Raw genomic sequence first — 18,094 nt, 5'->3', positions numbered from 1 at the left:
AATATATAGAAGGTTTATACAAGGGCGATGTACTTGAGGAAAATATTATGGAAATAGAAGAGGATGTAGATGAAGACGAAATGGGAGATACGATACTGCGTGAAGAGTTTGACAGAGCACTGAAAGACCTGAGTCGAAACAAGGCCCCCGGAGTAGACAACATTCCATTAGAACTACTGACGGCCTTGGGAGAGCCAGTCATGACAAAACTCTACCAGCTGGTGAGCAAGATGTATGAGACAGGCGAAATACCCTCAGACTTCAAGAAGAATATAATAATTCCAATCCCAAAGAAAGCAGGTGCTGACAGATGTGAAAATTACCGAACTATCAGTTTAATAAGCCACGGCTGCAAAATACTAACGCGAATTTTTTACAGACGAATGGAAAAACTGGTAGATGCAGACCTCGGGGAAGATCAGTTTGGATTCCGTCGAAATGTTGGAACACGTGAGGCAATACTGACCTTACGACTTATCTTAGAAGAAAGATTAAGAAAAGGCAAACCTACGTTTCTAGCATTTGTAGACTTAGAGAAAGCTTTTGACAATGTTGACTGGAATACTCTTTTTCAAATTCTAAAGGTGGCAGGGGTAAAATACAGGGAGCGAAAGGCTATTTATAATTTGTACAGAAACCAGATGGCAGTAATAAGAGTCGAGGGGCATGAAAGGGAAGCAGTGGTTGCGAAACGAGTGAGACAGGGTTGTAGCCTCTCCCCGATGTTATTCAATCTGTATATTGAGCAAGCAGTAAAGGAAACAAAAGAAAAATTTGGAGTAGGTATCAAAATTCATGGAGACGAAGTAAAAACTTTGAGGTTCGCCGATGACATTGTAATTCTGTCAGAGACGCAAAGGACTTGGAAGAGCAGTTGAACGGAATGGACAGTGTCTTGAAAGGAGGATATAAGATGAACATTAACAAAAGCAAAACGAGGATAATGGAATGTAGTCAAATTAAATCGGGTGATGCTGAGGAAATTAGATTAGGAAATGAGACACTTAAAGTAGTAAAGGAGTTTTGCTATTTAGGAAGTAAAATAACTGATGATGGTCGAAGTAGAGAGGATATAAAATGTAGACTGGCAATGTCAAGGAAAGCGTTTGTGAAGAAGAGAAATTTGTTAACATTGAGTATAGATTTAAGGGTCAGGAAGTCCTTCCCCAAAGTATTTGTATGGAGTGTAGCCATGTATAGAAGTGAAACATGGGGTAGATAAATAGTTTATACAACAAGAGAAGCTTTCGAATGTGGGGCTACAGAAGAATGCTGAAGGTTAGATGGGTAGATCACATAAATAATGAGGAGGTACTGAACAGCATTGGGAAGAAGAAGAAATTGTGGCACAACTTGACTAGAAGAAGGGATCGGTTGGTAGGACATGTTTTGAGGCATCAAGGGATCACAAATTTAGCATTGGAGGGCAGCGTGGAGGGTAAAAATCGTAGAGGGAGACCGAGAGATGAGTACACTAAGCAGATTCAGAAGGATGTAGGTTGCAGTAGGTACTGGGAGATGAAGCAGCTTGCACGGGATAGGATAGCATGGAGAGCTGAATCAGACCAGTCTCAGGACTGAAGACAACAACAACAACAACATCTGCAGCAATGTGGGTGCCTTGGATAAGCAAAAATTGAAATGTTTGTTGATGTCTTACCTTTTGCCTGGTGTCGGTGCTTCGTGCCCCTCCTCCGCTCCGCGGTTCCCTTCAGTTTTTGCTGCATTTGGACGGACACATTCGTGCTGCTCCCCAACCGTCGTGACTCATACTGATGCCCAGCAACGGCCAGGCTCATTGCGCGGACCCTGTGTTGTTAGGAACTGCGTCACTTCCCGATCCGTTGTTTACTCTTAGAGGACCTGCGGAAAATAATTACCACGTACTTAACGAAACTATCTAGCGATAATATCAGATCGGGACTGGTCTGGAGTACAAGGGGCGATTCCCGAGGACCCCAAGGAAGAAGAAGACGAAGGAAAGGAAGAATACATAAAAACCGAAAGTAAAAATAGTAAAAGTAGTGAAACCGATCGGTCAAGTGAACTCTTACGCTATCTTAAAATAATCAAAGATGGTTTCGGAAATCGTTCACAAGTAGAGGTATGCAGATCAATTAGGTTGGTCACAAACAGTCTGAAAAGCTTCTGGAGATGTTTTAGAGTAGGATCTGCTGAGAAATAACTGTTAAGAAAAAAATCGACACGCTGCGTCGTTTCCGAGTTAATTAGCACCGAAGTTATCCAATCAGGCCATCACGCACGCAAATCCAAGAAGCCTGCCAGAGACAGTGCAGCCAAACTTGCTCTCCGTTTAGTTTCTTCAAAACGAAGAAACGTGGCTTTTGCTTACCTGGCTGAAATTTCAAACTTCCCAAACGGGCGTTTGAACGTGTGGTAACTCACGGACTCACAATGTCTGTGCATTGCCGCATTTTAGCGCGTGCAAGTGATTGAATTTGTGCGCGCAGCGGCTTGATTGGCTAACTTCAATGCTAATTAACTCGGAAGCAGCGCATATAGCAATTATTATTCCTTAAAAAGTGATTCTCAGTACAACTTCCCCTACAACACTCTTACATGCTATTCTGACTGTTTCTAACCACCCTGTATATATTCGCTCTTCATGACGAAGACAGTTTACAAAAAAAAATGATAAACCTTCGGGTTATGATAAATAATACATCACAAAATACAATTAATACACGGATCATAACGAGCCACATAGGATATGAGAGAAAAATATTTAGCACATTGGAAAATACGCTATACACTCTACACACACATAGCTCGTCTGAACTGAAAAGCACACTGAATCATGTATCTACAGGAATTACTTAGAAAAATAAACGTTTATTAATGAGGTGCGATATACACTAAATAAACAGCAATACAGTCAAACAGCAGACTGAAGACTACTCAGCCACTGGAGGGCATCTCCAGAGGCACTGCGGATGAATCATGACGACGAATTGGGAAGTAGCACTGGTCTGATATCTTCTTCCACTGCTTCTCCATTGCAGCTTTGCATCTGACGTTTAGTGGTTGGATATTGGTTAGTACTGATTAGGTTATGGGTTTTTTTTGTTTAAAAAATTCCGGTAGCGCACCACCCACACCTGGAGCCTTATGGCTTTTCACGTCTTTGAGAGCAGCGTCTATTCCACCAATATCAACTGTATCCTCAGCCCCCCCCCTTTTTTTTAAGAGCAATTTTCTCACTAGCTCTTCAGATTTCCTCTCATTTCCTTCTTTTGTTAACTGCTATTTTTAATTTTTTGTTTTTTGTCAGTGTGGAAGAAATCTAGCTTAACGATACACTGGCAGCTCCAGTTGTCATCTGGGTTCCTCCTCCCAGTTTTCGTAGTAAATTTTATTCCTTACGATTACACTGTGTTAAGTTAAGAGAAGTACTGTCTCCTGCCACCTGTTTCTTGGTTCTTGATCTAAGATATCGATTCTACGCTCACCAACTTCACTGTCTTCAGTGCTTTTTAAAATCATCCAATAATATTACATATTCCTCTGACCAGCATAGGATGTACCTTTTCTTTCATCCTCGAGCGGTGGATTTCCTTGCTGACCTCATTAGTAGCCTAGTAAATCTTTGTAGTTTGTCGGGCATGGGTGGATTCTTCTTGTTCTTGTTCTTCTTCTCTCCGTTTGGGCCTACTAAAGACCCGAGGGGATCATTCTGACTCTTTTTAAGAGTCTTCTGTTCCTTGGAAGTCCAAAAAGCTTTCATTCTCTGGCTGCGAGCGAGCTTCCTCTCCTCTGCCCACTTCAGGCTGCTGGTTCCCATACACGTTTTGCTGATAAGGAACAAAGGAAATTCAGCTTGAACATTGAACTGACGAGTTTGGACCGTTCCTGCATAGTTTATAGTGAAATTCCAAGTTGGTCCAGAGCTGTTTTCACTGTCTTGATGCATTTGTTCTTGGGTCTTTCCGTCTACCTGTCGTACTGAAGATCTTATTCTTGATCTGCTGGGGTTTATGCGGGTGAAATGTCCATAGTAGGTCAGTGGCCTTTTCGTCATATATGTGATTCTGTCTTCTTTTATCTACGCTGTGGGTTTATATGTCATCACCAACTTATGAAAAGTTTATTATAGTTAATTTCCAATGAAAATAAACGTTGTCGCTGTTCTATCCTACTTCAGAAAGATGTTCGCATGACAATTCACGTCGTTCACAGTGATTGGTTGATACAATAAAACATGGAAGGGCGCCGGAAGGTTGACGGTCAAATCCCTGTAGGACCATCCAGGCTTAGGTTTTCGGTGATTTCCCTCTATATAACTCTAGAAAAATGCCAGAATAGTTCCTTTTACATGATCGTGAGCGATTTCGTTCCCCACCCTTTCGTAAATCGAGCTGGTACTCGTCACTAGCGACAGCGCTGTCGATGCGAAGTTAAAATTCCAAACTTCCTTCCTTTTTTCGTAAATAAACTCGTGTTTGCTACAGTTGTCGGCGTGAAAAATCAGAAAATGGCAGTTCAGCATATGAAACGGTTGCCAGCTGATGTACCATGACGTTTCTAGCATCTATGTGACTAAGTGGAGGTCCCTCAACAGAATAAGAAGTGGTGCGAGTAAAACAAAGTATAATATGGCCAAATGGAACTATCTTCCCCATCAACTGTATGCGAATGTTGAGCCGAACAAACCCTCAAGTACCTGTGCGACTCTCCCTCAGTGCCCAATTTCTCGCACGGTGGAGGACCTGTTGTTGGACGCGAACAACGCCGTTGAAGTCGCTAATTTTTGGTCTCATAGTATTTAGCACTTATAATCGGTCTATATAGAACTATTAATATGTGGCTGTATTTGCTTCACATTGTATCTATACTGAAGAGCCAATGAAACTCCTACACCTGCCTAATATCATGTACGGACACCGTAAGTGCGCGCAACTACAGCAACACGACGTGGTATGGACTCGACTAATGTCTGAAGTACAGTGTGTTAACTGTAAGACGCAGACTTGTGAGGGGAGTGCGGGGAGAGGAGGAAGCAAGTATTGGCTGGCGAGGGGAGGGGAGCTGAGCCGTTGGGGGGGGGGGGGGGGGGCGAAGGCACGCCTACCAGTTGCAGTGCTGGCACTACAAATTGCCCGCCATGCTTACACGAAAGCAGACGAAAGGCTTGGAAGTAAAACTCGATTTAAATGTTGTTTGTAAACGAAACTGAAATCGTCATGCACATTAAAATCTATGTATATAAAAATGAATGTACGTATGTTTGTCTACTATGCGCTTACAAACCATTCATCCGACTGCAATAAAACTGTGGTGAGTTGTTCTCCGAACGCCCGAAAAGAGTAATGGACAATGTTTCAACAACTACGTCACTGTAGCATGCGTAGCGCAATTGATTAGGTAAAGGCTTGTCATGTAGCGGACCCAGGTTCGATTCCCACTGCTCGCAATTTTATTTCATTCCCCGCAATGTTAAACTATTAATTATAAAATTTAAATATACTTCAACAGGTCATATAGTATAACTCCAGCATTCGCACTTTTGTGTCAAATTTCGTTGGAGTTCTCTCTGTTTGCCTGTTATGGTAAGGAGCGTTATCCACAACTATAACTGAATTAGGCGGGAGATTTGTCAGTACCTTCTCTCCGAACCACTTCTTAAAGTTTGTCGAATTCATCTGACCGTGATACTCGTCCTTTGTCGACTTTGCCCTTCTTTGACGAACCCATTCTTGGATCCGACAGTTGCAACTATCAGTCTTCTCGATGAGCTCCCCCAAGCAGTGACATCAACGACACTCTCTTCACGTAAGTCACCCTTCCTCTGCCAACATTTATTAAACGTTAAGTTGTTATCGATCCACGATTCATCGAGATAAAATATTTCTCTGCCTGCTTCCCTGAAGCTCTTCGTGTCAACAATGAAACGAGATCGCCAGTGCACAATGTCTGGTCGTTCTAACAACACATTCCTTTTGTTTTCCACCTTACGCCATACGAATCCCACAGACAAAAGTACTTTTCTCAGCGAGACAGTACTCCACTTCCAGCCTATTTTGTCGTTCAAAACTGGAAGCGGTGTTCGAAGGCTCGGCACAATCTTCCGCACTGAACAAAATTCCGCTATCGTGTCGCGAATGACACGCTGGTTGAAATTATCGATCATTACTTCGATTTCTCCACTTCTTTTCCTAAGTTAAAAGAGAGAGAAAGATTTATAAGAAAATGCCTTCTGCACTGCATGTATTTTTTTGAATTTGGAAATGTACTATAATATGAATGTATTTCGGAATAATACAGTAACCAGTGGTGTTTCCATACAAAGCAATACGGTAGCAAGGAAAAATGAAGTATAACGTAATTCGGACGAAATAGGGGGCTAATTCAAAGTGACCTCTAACAAAATATCTGAAATGGAAACTCACCTTTTCTTGCCATGCGTTTGTGGTGATACACCAGGACGATTCTTGGAAAACTGTTTGAATCTTCCAATGCTACACATGCTTTGTCCTGTGTATGTAGCAGCTCTCACTGAATATTTGTAAATGGGTTGAAGCAATTTTTTCTGCTCCCTTTCCCTTTTGTAGCATTCAATGACACGCAATATAATTTTGCGAGCATCGTTACGTAATACTGGTTTCCTTCTAACCGTAGGCCTACCAGTAGGGGTTGTTGGCGACTCCCGAGATGGGCCAGCAACTGCCTCTTCACTCATTTGATAATGTTGAGCACAACTGCACAATAAAAACACGCAGAACAGTACAGCGCAAAACAATAACGAAGCAGACGACAATGGCTACCTTGTACGACGCAGTCAGCTACGTAATGTTGGCAGCAGTCGAAACTGTGTGCCTACCGAAGCCTCCCGACGTTTACCGACTTCTACCGATTCAGGACTAGGGAGAGGTCTGCCATTTAAAAGTTTACACACTGTAGTACAGGAGGGAACTGACACCATGTATCCTGCAGGGCTGTCCATAAATCCGTAAGAGTACAAGGCGGTGAAGATCTCTTCTGAACAGCATGTTGCAAGGCATCTCAAATATGCTCAATAATGTTCATGTCTGGGAAGTTTGGTGGCCAGGGGAAGTGCTTAAACTCAGAAGAGCGTTGCCCAATGCACAATGGGCATCAATGGATACAGGTGATCAGAGAGGATGCTTACGTACGTGTCACCTGCCAGAGTCGCATCTAGACGTATCAGGGGTCCCATATTAGTCCAACTGCACACGCCCTACACCATTACAGGGTCTCCACCAGCGTGAACAGTGCCTTGCTGACATGCAGTGTCCATGGATTCATGAGATTGTCTCAACACTCGTACACGTCCATCCGGCTTGATACAATTTGAAACGAAACTCGACAGACCAGGCAACATGTTCTCAGTCATCAACAGTCCAGTGTCGGTGTTGACAGGCCCAGGCGAGGCGTCAAGCTTTGTGTCCGTCAGTTATCAATGGTAAACGAGTGGGCCTTCGGATCGGAAAGCCCATATCGATGATGTTTCGTTGAATAGTTCGCACGTTGACACCTTGCTCTTGGCCCAACAATGAAATCTGCAGCAATTTGCGGAAGGGCTGCACTTCTGTCACGTTGAACGATTCTCGCCAGTCGTCGTTGGTCTCGTTCTTGCAGCATCTTTATCCGGCCGCAGCGGCGTTGGAGATTTGATGTTTTACCGGATTCCTGATATTCCTCGTGAAATGGGCGTACGGGAAAAATCACCAATTCAAAGCTACTTCAGAGACGCTGTGTTTCAACGCTCGTACGCCGACTATAACGGCACACTCAAATTCACTTAAATCTTGATAACCTGCCATTGTATCAGCAATAACCGATCTAACAACTGCGTCAGACACTTGACGTCTTATATAGGCGTTGCCGACCGTAGGCCGTATTCAGCCCCTTTACATATCTCTGTATTTTGAGTATGCATGCCTATACCAGTTTCTTTGACGCTTCAGTGTATAATGCTTGTATAACAACTTTATGAAGATTATGCAAAAAGTGATGTCCTAGAAATCACTGACCATCTTCTGCATAGTTTCGATGCTTCTAGAAGACAACGATGGACAGAGACGGTTGAAGAAATGAAGTCCTCCGAGCAGGCCGGAAACAATGAAGCGCTACATAAACTTGTCGATTTCACTGCAGTCAGAAACAATCTCCTGTCGTATTAGACAAGGCTAGGCCGCAGATACAATTGTGGAAACATCCAGACTGCCTCATGAAAGCTCACATGCGACACAGCGTAAAACGAGATTTAAGATCACTAAGAAGAAATTTTCCGATCGAGTCGAACATGTCCAGATCGTTCTCCTTGCTCGTGCCGGAAATAAAGTATCTCGTACACATCATCTCTATTATAATGGCAAATGAAAATATCTCCAAAGAGTTGAGAAGTCGAAAATCATCGCTGTGTTAAAATAATAATAAAACAATCAGCCACAAAGCTGTAGACCAATAGCGCTGCTCAGCTGTATGTATAAGCTTTTCGAATGTGTCTGATGTACCGGGATCTCGGATGCAATCACAGAACGCCTTCCACCAGAACAAGGAGGATTCAGACCGGGCTGCAATCGCTGAGACCTGATGCTGTCATTAACATCTTATATAGTAGCCGGTTCTAAACCTGTAAACATCCTGGACCTCACATCAGCGTCTGACACAACGCGGAGCGACAGGGTCATCTACAAACTGCTAAGTCATATCCTGTCAAAAAAATGGCACGCATAATACAGATCTTGCAGATTTGACCAAGTCATACCGGTTGAAGTATGAGCAACACCAGGATTATCTATAAGGGACTACCACAATGGTCCTTCTTACACCGCTCACTTTCAACCTCCATTATATAGCCGATTTCCCAGAAACAGAGGGACACAAGTTTTGTTATTTGTTGTTGTCCACTAGAGACAAATTTACTGTAGCCACCCAGAGAAGTTGTTCTCAACAACGATCTTACTGTAGCTACTGCATACGTACTTCATCACAATGAGACTTAAACATAATCCATCTAACACGAGGTCACGACATTTCATCTTAATAATGATCTGTCAATTCTAAGAACAAGTGTGCATCTTGCAGGAGTTAGTCTGAATCATAACAAACACCCCAAATATCTAGGAATGACACCTGACCACACTCGTACGTACAGAACACACCTTCACAATGCCGCAGTAAACATATCAACCCGAAATAACGTAGTTCGGGAACTCCGTGTAACTATTTGGGGAGAAATTGCTGCAAAACGGGTGTTGCAGCTCTACTATTCTCGGTGGTTGAATATTGCAACCTTATATGGACCAACAGTAGTCATTTCAAGGTTGTTGATAAACAATTGAGGAACATCATGAGATTGGTCTCCTGGATCTTTATATCCACAACTGTGTGTTGGCTTTCAGTGTTGTGTAACTAGAATTTGTAGACTTAGAGAAAGCTTTTGACAATGTTGACTGGAATACTCTCTTTCAAATTCTGAAGGTGGCAGGGGTAAAATACAGGGAGCAAAAGGCTATTTACAATCTGTACAGAAACCAGATGGCAGTTATAAAAGTCGAGGGGTATGAAAGGGAAGCAGTAGTTGGCAAGGGAGTGAGACAGGGTTGTAGCCTCTCCCCGATATTATTCAATATGTATATTGAGCAAGCAGTAAAGGAAACGAAAGAAAAATGTAGTCGAATTAAGTCGGGTGATGCTGAGGGAATTAGATTAGGAAATGAGACACTTAAAGTAGTAAAGGAGTTTTTATATTTGGGGAGCAAAATAACTGATGATGGTCGAAGTAGAGAAGATATAAAATGTCGTCTGGCAATGGCAAGGAAAGCGTTTCTGAAGAAGAGAAATTTGTTAACATCGAGTTTAGATTTAAGTGTCAGGAAGTCGTTTCTGAAAGTATTTGTATGGAGTGCAGCCATGTATGGAAGTGAAACATGAACGATAAACAGTTTGGACAATAGAAGCTACAGAAGAATGCTGAAGATTAGATGGGTGGATCACATAACTAATAAGGAGGTATTGAATAGAATTGGGGAGAAGAGGAGTTTGTGGCACAACTTGACAAGTAGAAGGGACCGGTTGTTAGAACATGTTCTGTGGCATCAAGGGATCACAAATTTACCATTGGAGGGCAGCGTGGAGGGTAAAAATCGTAGAGGGAGATCAAGAGATGAATACACCAAACAGATTCAGAAGGATGTAGGATGCAGTAAGTACTGGGAGACGAAGAAGCTTGCAGAGGATAGAGTAGCATGAAGAGCTGCAACAAACCAGTCTCAGGACTGAAGACCACAACAACAACAACAACACATGATTCCCTCTTTTAGTGAACTTGTGCCATAAATGTCTTCGCTCTCTATTTCGATTCAGTATCTCTTCTCATTAGTTATTCCATCTATTCAGGTAATCTTCAGGAGTCTTCTGTAGTACCACATTTCAAAAGTATATATTCTCTTCTGTCTGAAGTGCCTATCTTCCTCGTTTCGCTTCCATACAAGGCTACACCGGTTGAATACTTAATGCGACACATTTTTTCTCGGCCAATTTCGCTCGAAAAAAATGCGGAATTTGTTGTGAGACATCGTGGAATATTCCCGCTACAGCCTCTGTAGCTTCATGAAGTTCTGATAGGTGGCGGCGCTGTACGTAGTCTTCATAATTGCGTCTGTGACGAACGTGCGTTCCAAGTAGAGGGCTGTCAATGAGATTGTATTGCAGAAAACTAGGCGCTTGAGAGTGTCTACGGTGACTTAGCAGTGAGCAAAAGCATGGTCGGTTTTTGGGCGCGGCGTCTGTCACCATGACAACAAGGTTGCGCTAGCCTGTCCGATCTCTAGCGTGCCGGCCGGCCGCACTCAGCTGTGACGCCTGCAATGTTGGAACTTGCGGACACTCTCATTTGGGATGATCGGTGGATCAGAAACACACCGCTGTGCAACTAGTGCTAATGTTAACACATTTATCCTCTTCAGGAACGTTTTCCTTGATACTGCCAGTCTGTAAGTTATATCCTTTCGACATACACTGTAGTCAGTTATTTTGCTGACTAAATAACAAAACTTATGTTCTGTCCCTACTGTCTCACTTTCTAACTTAGCCGGCCGGAGTGGCCGTGCGGTTCTAGGCGCTACAGTCTGGAGCCGAACGACCGCTACGGTAGCTGGTTCGAATACTGCCTCGGGCATGGATGTGTGTGATGTCCTTAGGTTGGTTAGGTTTAATTAGTTCTAAGTTCTATGCGACTGATGACCTCAGAAGTTAAGTTGCATAGTGCTCAGAGCCATTTGAACCATTTTTCTAATTTAATTCCATCAGCATTGCCTGGTTTAATTCGAATACTTTCCATTCCCCTTGTTTCACTATCGTATATCTTATAACATCTATACAAGAAATTGCGCTTAAAGCCAATGATCTTTGAAATACTTTCCTGTAGTTGACAGAATTTTAATTTATTCTCCCTGCTCTTTAATTCCTTTTCCAACTTTCGTTTTGGTCTCCCTCAGCGCTTGCTCAGTATACAGACTAAATAAGAGTGATCTTTCTGATAATGATGCACATCTAGTTACAGTATATGACACATCTCCATACTGGAATGTAAAACAGTTCTCCAAATTAGTGCGTTCAATTACCGATTTAGCAACTGCACATTTTAGACAAAGTTTGCAGCGGTTAGACTGGTATGAGCCATACAGAAAACGTGATGCTAACTTAAAATTTAACCTATTTCATAATGCCTTTGTGAATATATATGAAATATTTGAAAAATTTCCCTAATAAAACTGTAAAACTCAATTGTAAGAAATCATCTCAAAAACCATGGCCTACTAAAGGGATAAAATTATTTTGTAAACAAAAAAGGAAAATGTACCTGACAGTTAGAAGAGTTAATGAATTAGAAACAGCCAAACATTACAAAAACTACTGCACTGTATTAAGAAAAGTTATTAAAAAGTCTTAAACTATGTGCGTTATGTGTGAGATTACCACCTCTGACAATAAATTAAAACAATTTGGAATACTGTTAAAAAGGAAACAAGGCAACCTAGAGCACAGCTATAAAACTCAATGAAAAGTTCGTTAGCAAAAAGTCAGAAATACAAATTACTTTTAATAATCATATCTAAGTGTTGTAGAGAGAACAGGATCCAGCTGTTTATTAAAAAAAATTCAAGGCTGTATACGGAAGAGGCAATACCTACGCAATTTGATGAAATTGAAATTCAACCGACCTCTCCTACCGAAATCAGGAAAAGAATAAATTTACCCAAAAGTAAAAGCTCGCAAGGAATTGATGCCATTTCCAACAGAGTACTAAATCTGGTTCCCAATAGATAAGTAACATTCTCAGCCACATATTTAGTAGTTTACTGAAACAGGCCTTTTTCGGGATAGACTGAAATATTCTATTGTTAAACCATGGTATAAAAAAAGACTGGGTCTGAGGTTAAAAAACACCAACCAATCTCACTTCTGACGGATTTATCCAAAATTCTTTAAAAAAATAATGTATTCAAGAATATCTTGAATAGCCGAACATCGCTCAGACAAATTTTTTGTGATTTCTCAAAGACTTTTGACTGTGTAACTCATGCAATCTTTCTAGATAAGCTTAAGTATTGTGGTATGAGTATGACAGCACACAAATGATTTAATTCATATTTAACTGGAAGAACATAGAAGGGTGAAATTGATAGTGCAAATAGCCTGCAAAAATCAGTAGAGTACTCTAACTGGAGAGGTATCGAAAATGATGTGCTACAGGGATCATTCTTGGGTCACTTATTGTTCTTAATACATATTAATCGCTTTCTGCTCTATATTCATGAAGATGCAAAGCTAATTCTTTTTGCTGGTGATACAAGTATAGTAAACCTACCCAACAAACAAGAGTTAGGTAAGGAAATTGTAAATAGTGTCTTTCAGAAAATTATTAAGTGATTTTCTGCATATGGACTCTCACTAAATATTGAGAGAAGATAGTATATACAGTTCTGTAGATTAAATGGCATAATACCACTGATAAATAAAGATTTCGAACAGAAGTCTGTTACTAAGGCAGACTATTCAAATTTTCTAGGTGTATGCAATGACGAGAAATGAAATTGGAAGAAATACACAGATGATCTGCTGAAACACTTAGGTTAAGCTACTTATCCCTTTAGGGTTATTGCAAATTTGGTGATAAAAATATCAGTAAATCAGCAGACTGTTCCTATTTTCTTTCACTGCTTTCATACGATATATTTTCGGGTAATTCATTATTAAGAAAAAAGTCTTCACTATTCTGGATTAAACCAAACTTTGGCCCAGAAAGGGGTGAATTATTCTACCAGAAAAATCTTTGGTCATCACCCAATAGCATTAAAAGTCCATACAGATAGCCAACCAGCATTTTAAAACAAATTAAAAGAGCTTCTGAATGACAACTGCTTCTACTCATTAGATGAATTTTTCGATATGAAGTAGTAATTGCATTAAAAAAAGATATATTTTTAGATGTGAAGTAGGAAAAAATTATTTTGTGCAAAGAAAGCGTATGTTAAGCTGACACATTCCACATCATTATAAAATGTTGTATCCGTGATCTATGGAACAAATATTAATGTAATGTACTGGAAATACAATAATGTAGAGGAGAGGCTACAATGCTGTCTTACTCCTTTCTGAACTACTGATTCCTTTTCATGTACTTTGTCTCGCATAACTGCAGGCTGGTCTCTGTGCAAGTTGTATGTGACTTTTCGCTCTCTGTACTTTATCACTGCTAATAACAAAGACTATTTCCGTGGAACTGCAATAAGCTTCCTCTAAATCTACAAATGCTATAAAAATAGATTTGGTTTTCTTCAACCTCTCTTCTAAGATAGTGGTTCCCAACCTTTCTGACGCTATTATCCCTGAGTGAAATCAGATGTTGGCCAATATGCCCTCCCGCCCCCCTCCCTACTTACATTAGCGTCTAGCTCAACTTTATAATGAAAAAGAATTATGAACAATTTTGAAAATTTACTAAAACAGGAACTAAGGTTCAATGAGACAATTGCTACAGCTTATTTGTAATAGTCTTCTTTCCTAGAATGAGCAAAGAATTATCAGTGCATTGCAAGCGCTACTTACGACTCATCCTCAGAAAGGAAACTATCCACTTTGACAACAGACACTTGTTACGAAACATACTTTCCCTGCACCACTCCTCTTCCTAGTGACACTTCCTTCGCCCACTTTTACTGCAACCCCATTAAAAATCATCCAAGTTAAACTCTGTGCACGATACTTACTGTTTATATATTACTTGAATGCATTCCTTACTCCTGAAATAGCGCTAACTGGGATACTTCGGGTTGGTAACGTTTTGTGTCTCATTACTAGTACCAGTAAACTACTACTACTACGAGTAATGATGATGATAATCATAATAATAATAATAACAATGATAATAATACAGTGTAGTCCACACACCAGAGCAGCAGCCATTACGTAGTTACTGTAGTACTGTTAAACTAGTTCGTTTATTGTTCCAAAGTGAATAATGAAGCAATTTACGGTCTATTGTCGCGAACTACCCACAACCCTGAGAAGGCAGTTTCATATATCAATTTTCTGCCATAGATAAATGGTACAAAGAACAAACTCCATGTGTAGTGTGTATCTTCCATTGACTGGCTAACGCATTAATGCTGGTACTTGAAATAAAAAATGTAATTATTTGTAACTTTTGTAATCAGTATTATTGTCTTAGGAAGTAGTGATAATTTAGTTTCGTGACCGAAAGAAAACTGAACCCTTTTTTGTAACGCTGAGAAACTGCTATTTTATTCCCCAAGGTGTAATTCTCCCCTGGATGGGAACCACCGTACGGTCGGTACTGCATCATGTGTTCCTGCATTTCTGCGTGACCCAAACAGTTGCCCATAATAAGCGTCAGCACTTCGCAACCACTGAACAGGTGGGTCGGTGGTATTCACACCTGACGGCATATGTTTTCTTTGGTACTGGAATTATTTCATTCATCGAGTAGTATGAGGTCACTTCCCTTTTCTCACATGTCTTAGATATCAAGGCAGTCCTCCCAAGAATCTCAATAATTCTGAGGGAATGTTCCAATGGCCTTGTCTCCACTTGGGTCTGTCGAATTCTTCTCGCTGTATATCTCTCACCTCCTCTTCTTCTATTTCCTCTTTCCTTTCTATAAAACTGCCTTCAACTTCATAGTCCTTTTCTATGCTCATTCGGCCTTTCAGCTTTCCCTTCTTTTCTCAGTACTGGCTTGTCATGCGAGCTCTTGATATTCATACAGATCCTTCTCTCCTAGATGCTTCTGTAGTCATTCATGTTTCTATAGCCTAGCATTTGTTCTCTAACCATCGTGCTTGGCCATATTGCATTTTCTGACAACCTCATTTATTAAACGTATGTATTACACATCGCCCTTTTCATTTTCTGCATTTGTATATTTTGTTCTTCCGTGATTTAACTGACACCTGATATAGGCAGCATTTACATCGAGAAATTAAGAGGGCAGTTCGTGTAAGCCGACAGACAGAGAGAGCCAGGGAGAGACGTTTTTGCTGCTACTATACATATCACTGCAACGCCGGGAGAAGACGACGCGCCGGCTGGAGTGGCTGTGCGGTTCTCGGCGCTGCAGTCTGGAACCGCGAGACCGCTACGGTCGCAGGTTCGAATCCTGCCCCGGGCATGGATGTGTGTGATGTCCTTAGGTTAGTTCGGGTTAACTAGTTCTAAGTTCTAGGAGACTAATGACCTCAGAAGTTGTGTCCCATAGTGCTCAGAACCATTTCTTTTTTTTTTTTAAGACGACTTGCGGTGCCCGGCCTGCGGTGTCCGCAAATACACTTCCTTCATACTCGATGTTGTTAAGCGCGTCCCAGAAACACGACTTGAATTTATCCCAGACAAGTTTCCCATCTCGATACTCTTGACACTACTTGCAGCAAAGGATAACGGCTCCGGTATGGTGTAGTGGCTCGCCGGCACGGTAGCTCAGTGTGTTTGGTCAGAGTGTCGGTTGGCCTCTGTAATAAAAAACTGAATGGAAGGATCAACCACCGAACTTGAACAGCATGTCTTGCGACGCCCAGGAGGCTCGGGTTTGATTCCCGGCACCGGAATTTTTTTTCTACAAACATTTATATAAAAAATTTTCTCAAATTCTTATATTAACGTTAGGGTCACTGAAGCGGACATAAAATTAAGAAATGTAAATCCTTAATTTACAACCGGAAGAGTAATAAAACTGTTGCTGAAATCTATAGGTTCAAAGGCAGATCTCAAATCATTTCTTGAAATCACTCGGCATCTTCATGCATAATGGTTGCAGAACGTAACAGATCAGTGAAGGATTACTGGCATGTGTCCACATGTCCCCTCGTCGTCCGTGTAACATGCAAATACCTCTTCTGACCCAGAAAGCAAAGTCACCTACTTCCCCCCCCCCCCCCCCCCCCCCCCCCGAGAACAACGGTTCCGATCATTCCAACCACGCTTCGTTAAATAATATCCAGTAGTGTAGAGATTAATTGAAATGAGACAAGTACTGTGGGATACCCCGGAAAAAAGCTTGCCACACTGGAATACATAGGCGAAGCGAAAGCACCTATAAGATAATTTGCCTTAAGACGGGACTAGAAACAAAAACAGTCAAAACTAGAGGCAAGAAAATAATTGAAAAGATGATACAGAAAAGTAGCTGATTGACAGACTATACACAGGTCACACGAAACAGGTGTTTATAACTACACTAAACCTCCTTTATGTGGAGTAAGCTGAAACCTAGTTTATCCGGATTATCGAAAATCCGGATGGTCCGGAAATTAAGAAAAACCAGAATGACATTGGTTAAATGCCGAAAACATCCACGTAACATTTATTTTCAAGTAAAGAGACATGAACTAAAAGAACCGAGTTTCGTACGCTGTAATACCCAGTTTTCTCTGAGCCAGCCTATTGCATCGCTAGTGTAGCCTACAGCATCAGTTTATCCGAAGTTGTTTCCGCGCGGTGTTCAAAATAGACCACTACATTGTTGAGCTGTTTTGTTGCCTCTGCATGTGTTGGGACTGAGTGCCAACTTCGCCAATAGTGCACCATCACTGTCAGCAGACGTACAAACAGACGACTTTCGCCAAACTGCACATTAACATTTCACAGCCAGTCATTTACCTCATTAACACCTATGTCTGAGCATCCTGGAATATTTTCAAACGCTTCGACATGATCTCCCGGGTCCACAGCGTCACCAGTCACTTTATTCAATGTAAGCACCAAGTCAGCGGGCTCAGAAATGGCTGGTAGTAGATTATTCCTGCAATCTGACATCATTTAAGTTCTAACAATTTTAGCGGCAGTGGCTCTCCAGCACTATTCGCAAGTGAAGAACATGTGGACTAACCGGAGATGCGGATCGATTAGGGTTCGGCCGACCGTTGTGACCGAGCGGTTCTAGGCGCTGCAGTCCGAAACCGCGCGACCGCTACTGTCGCAGGTTCATATCCTGCCTCGGCATGGTTATGTGTGATGTCCTTAGGTTGGTTAACTTTAAGTAGTTCTAAATTCTAGGGGACTGATGACCTCAGATGTTAAGTCCCATAGTGCTCAGAGCCATTTGAACCAATTAGGGTTCCATTGTAAACAATTGGAAAACGGAGAATTTGTAACGTTAAAGAATCGTTTATAAGTCTTGCAAAACAAAAGCGTCGACAAATTTCACCGATTTGAGTGCCCGAAAAATGCACTCTTAGGAAGACTCAGAAGAAATTAAGAGACACAGACATAGAAAACAATGGCACGTATGAGCCATAATGTATGAAAAGATCAGGAAAACTGACAGCTTTGAGAATTAACACGATCTCGTTTTCCTCAAAAAAGTCATCAAAGGCGATTATAGTTCAATTCTTTTATCTTGGCGGTTCGCGCATGCCCGCCCAGACGCGGGAGATTGCTGTGTTGCCAGTTGTGCGCGCCAAGAGAAGCAGCGCCATAGTATATGCGCAAACTTACGTTTAGGGGGGAGCGCGCAGTTTATGAAGTAAAGTCACCACGGCCGCATTGACCCTTTCGCTGCTCCAGAGATGTGCTCCCCGCATTCCGCGAT

The 18,094-nt window shown here is 41.5% G+C and overlaps 2 protein-coding genes across 3 annotated transcripts in view; both read right to left on the bottom strand.

Annotated features, from left to right (window-relative positions):
• LOC126292139 (uncharacterized) overlaps window positions 1–18,094 on the bottom strand; it is a 670,252-nt gene that overhangs the window by 370,971 nt on the left and 281,187 nt on the right. The window lies entirely within an intron of this gene.
• Window positions 1–18,094, bottom strand: part of LOC126292140 (uncharacterized) — a 383,319-nt gene that overhangs the window by 233,124 nt on the left and 132,101 nt on the right. The window contains exon 2 of the mRNA XM_049985979.1: window positions 1,661–1,863. Coding sequence (XP_049841936.1) covers window positions 1,661–1,799 — 139 coding nt within the window. The 5' untranslated portion in view covers window positions 1,800–1,863. The remainder of the gene's footprint in view (window positions 1–1,660; window positions 1,864–18,094) is intronic.

The sequence above is a fragment of the Schistocerca gregaria genome, chromosome 9 (genome assembly GCF_023897955.1).
Source record: "Schistocerca gregaria isolate iqSchGreg1 chromosome 9, iqSchGreg1.2, whole genome shotgun sequence".
Taxonomy (NCBI): Eukaryota; Metazoa; Arthropoda; class Insecta; order Orthoptera; family Acrididae; genus Schistocerca; species Schistocerca gregaria.
The sequence above is the reverse complement of the archived record's forward strand: the minus strand, read 5'-3'. Positions and strand labels throughout refer to the sequence as shown.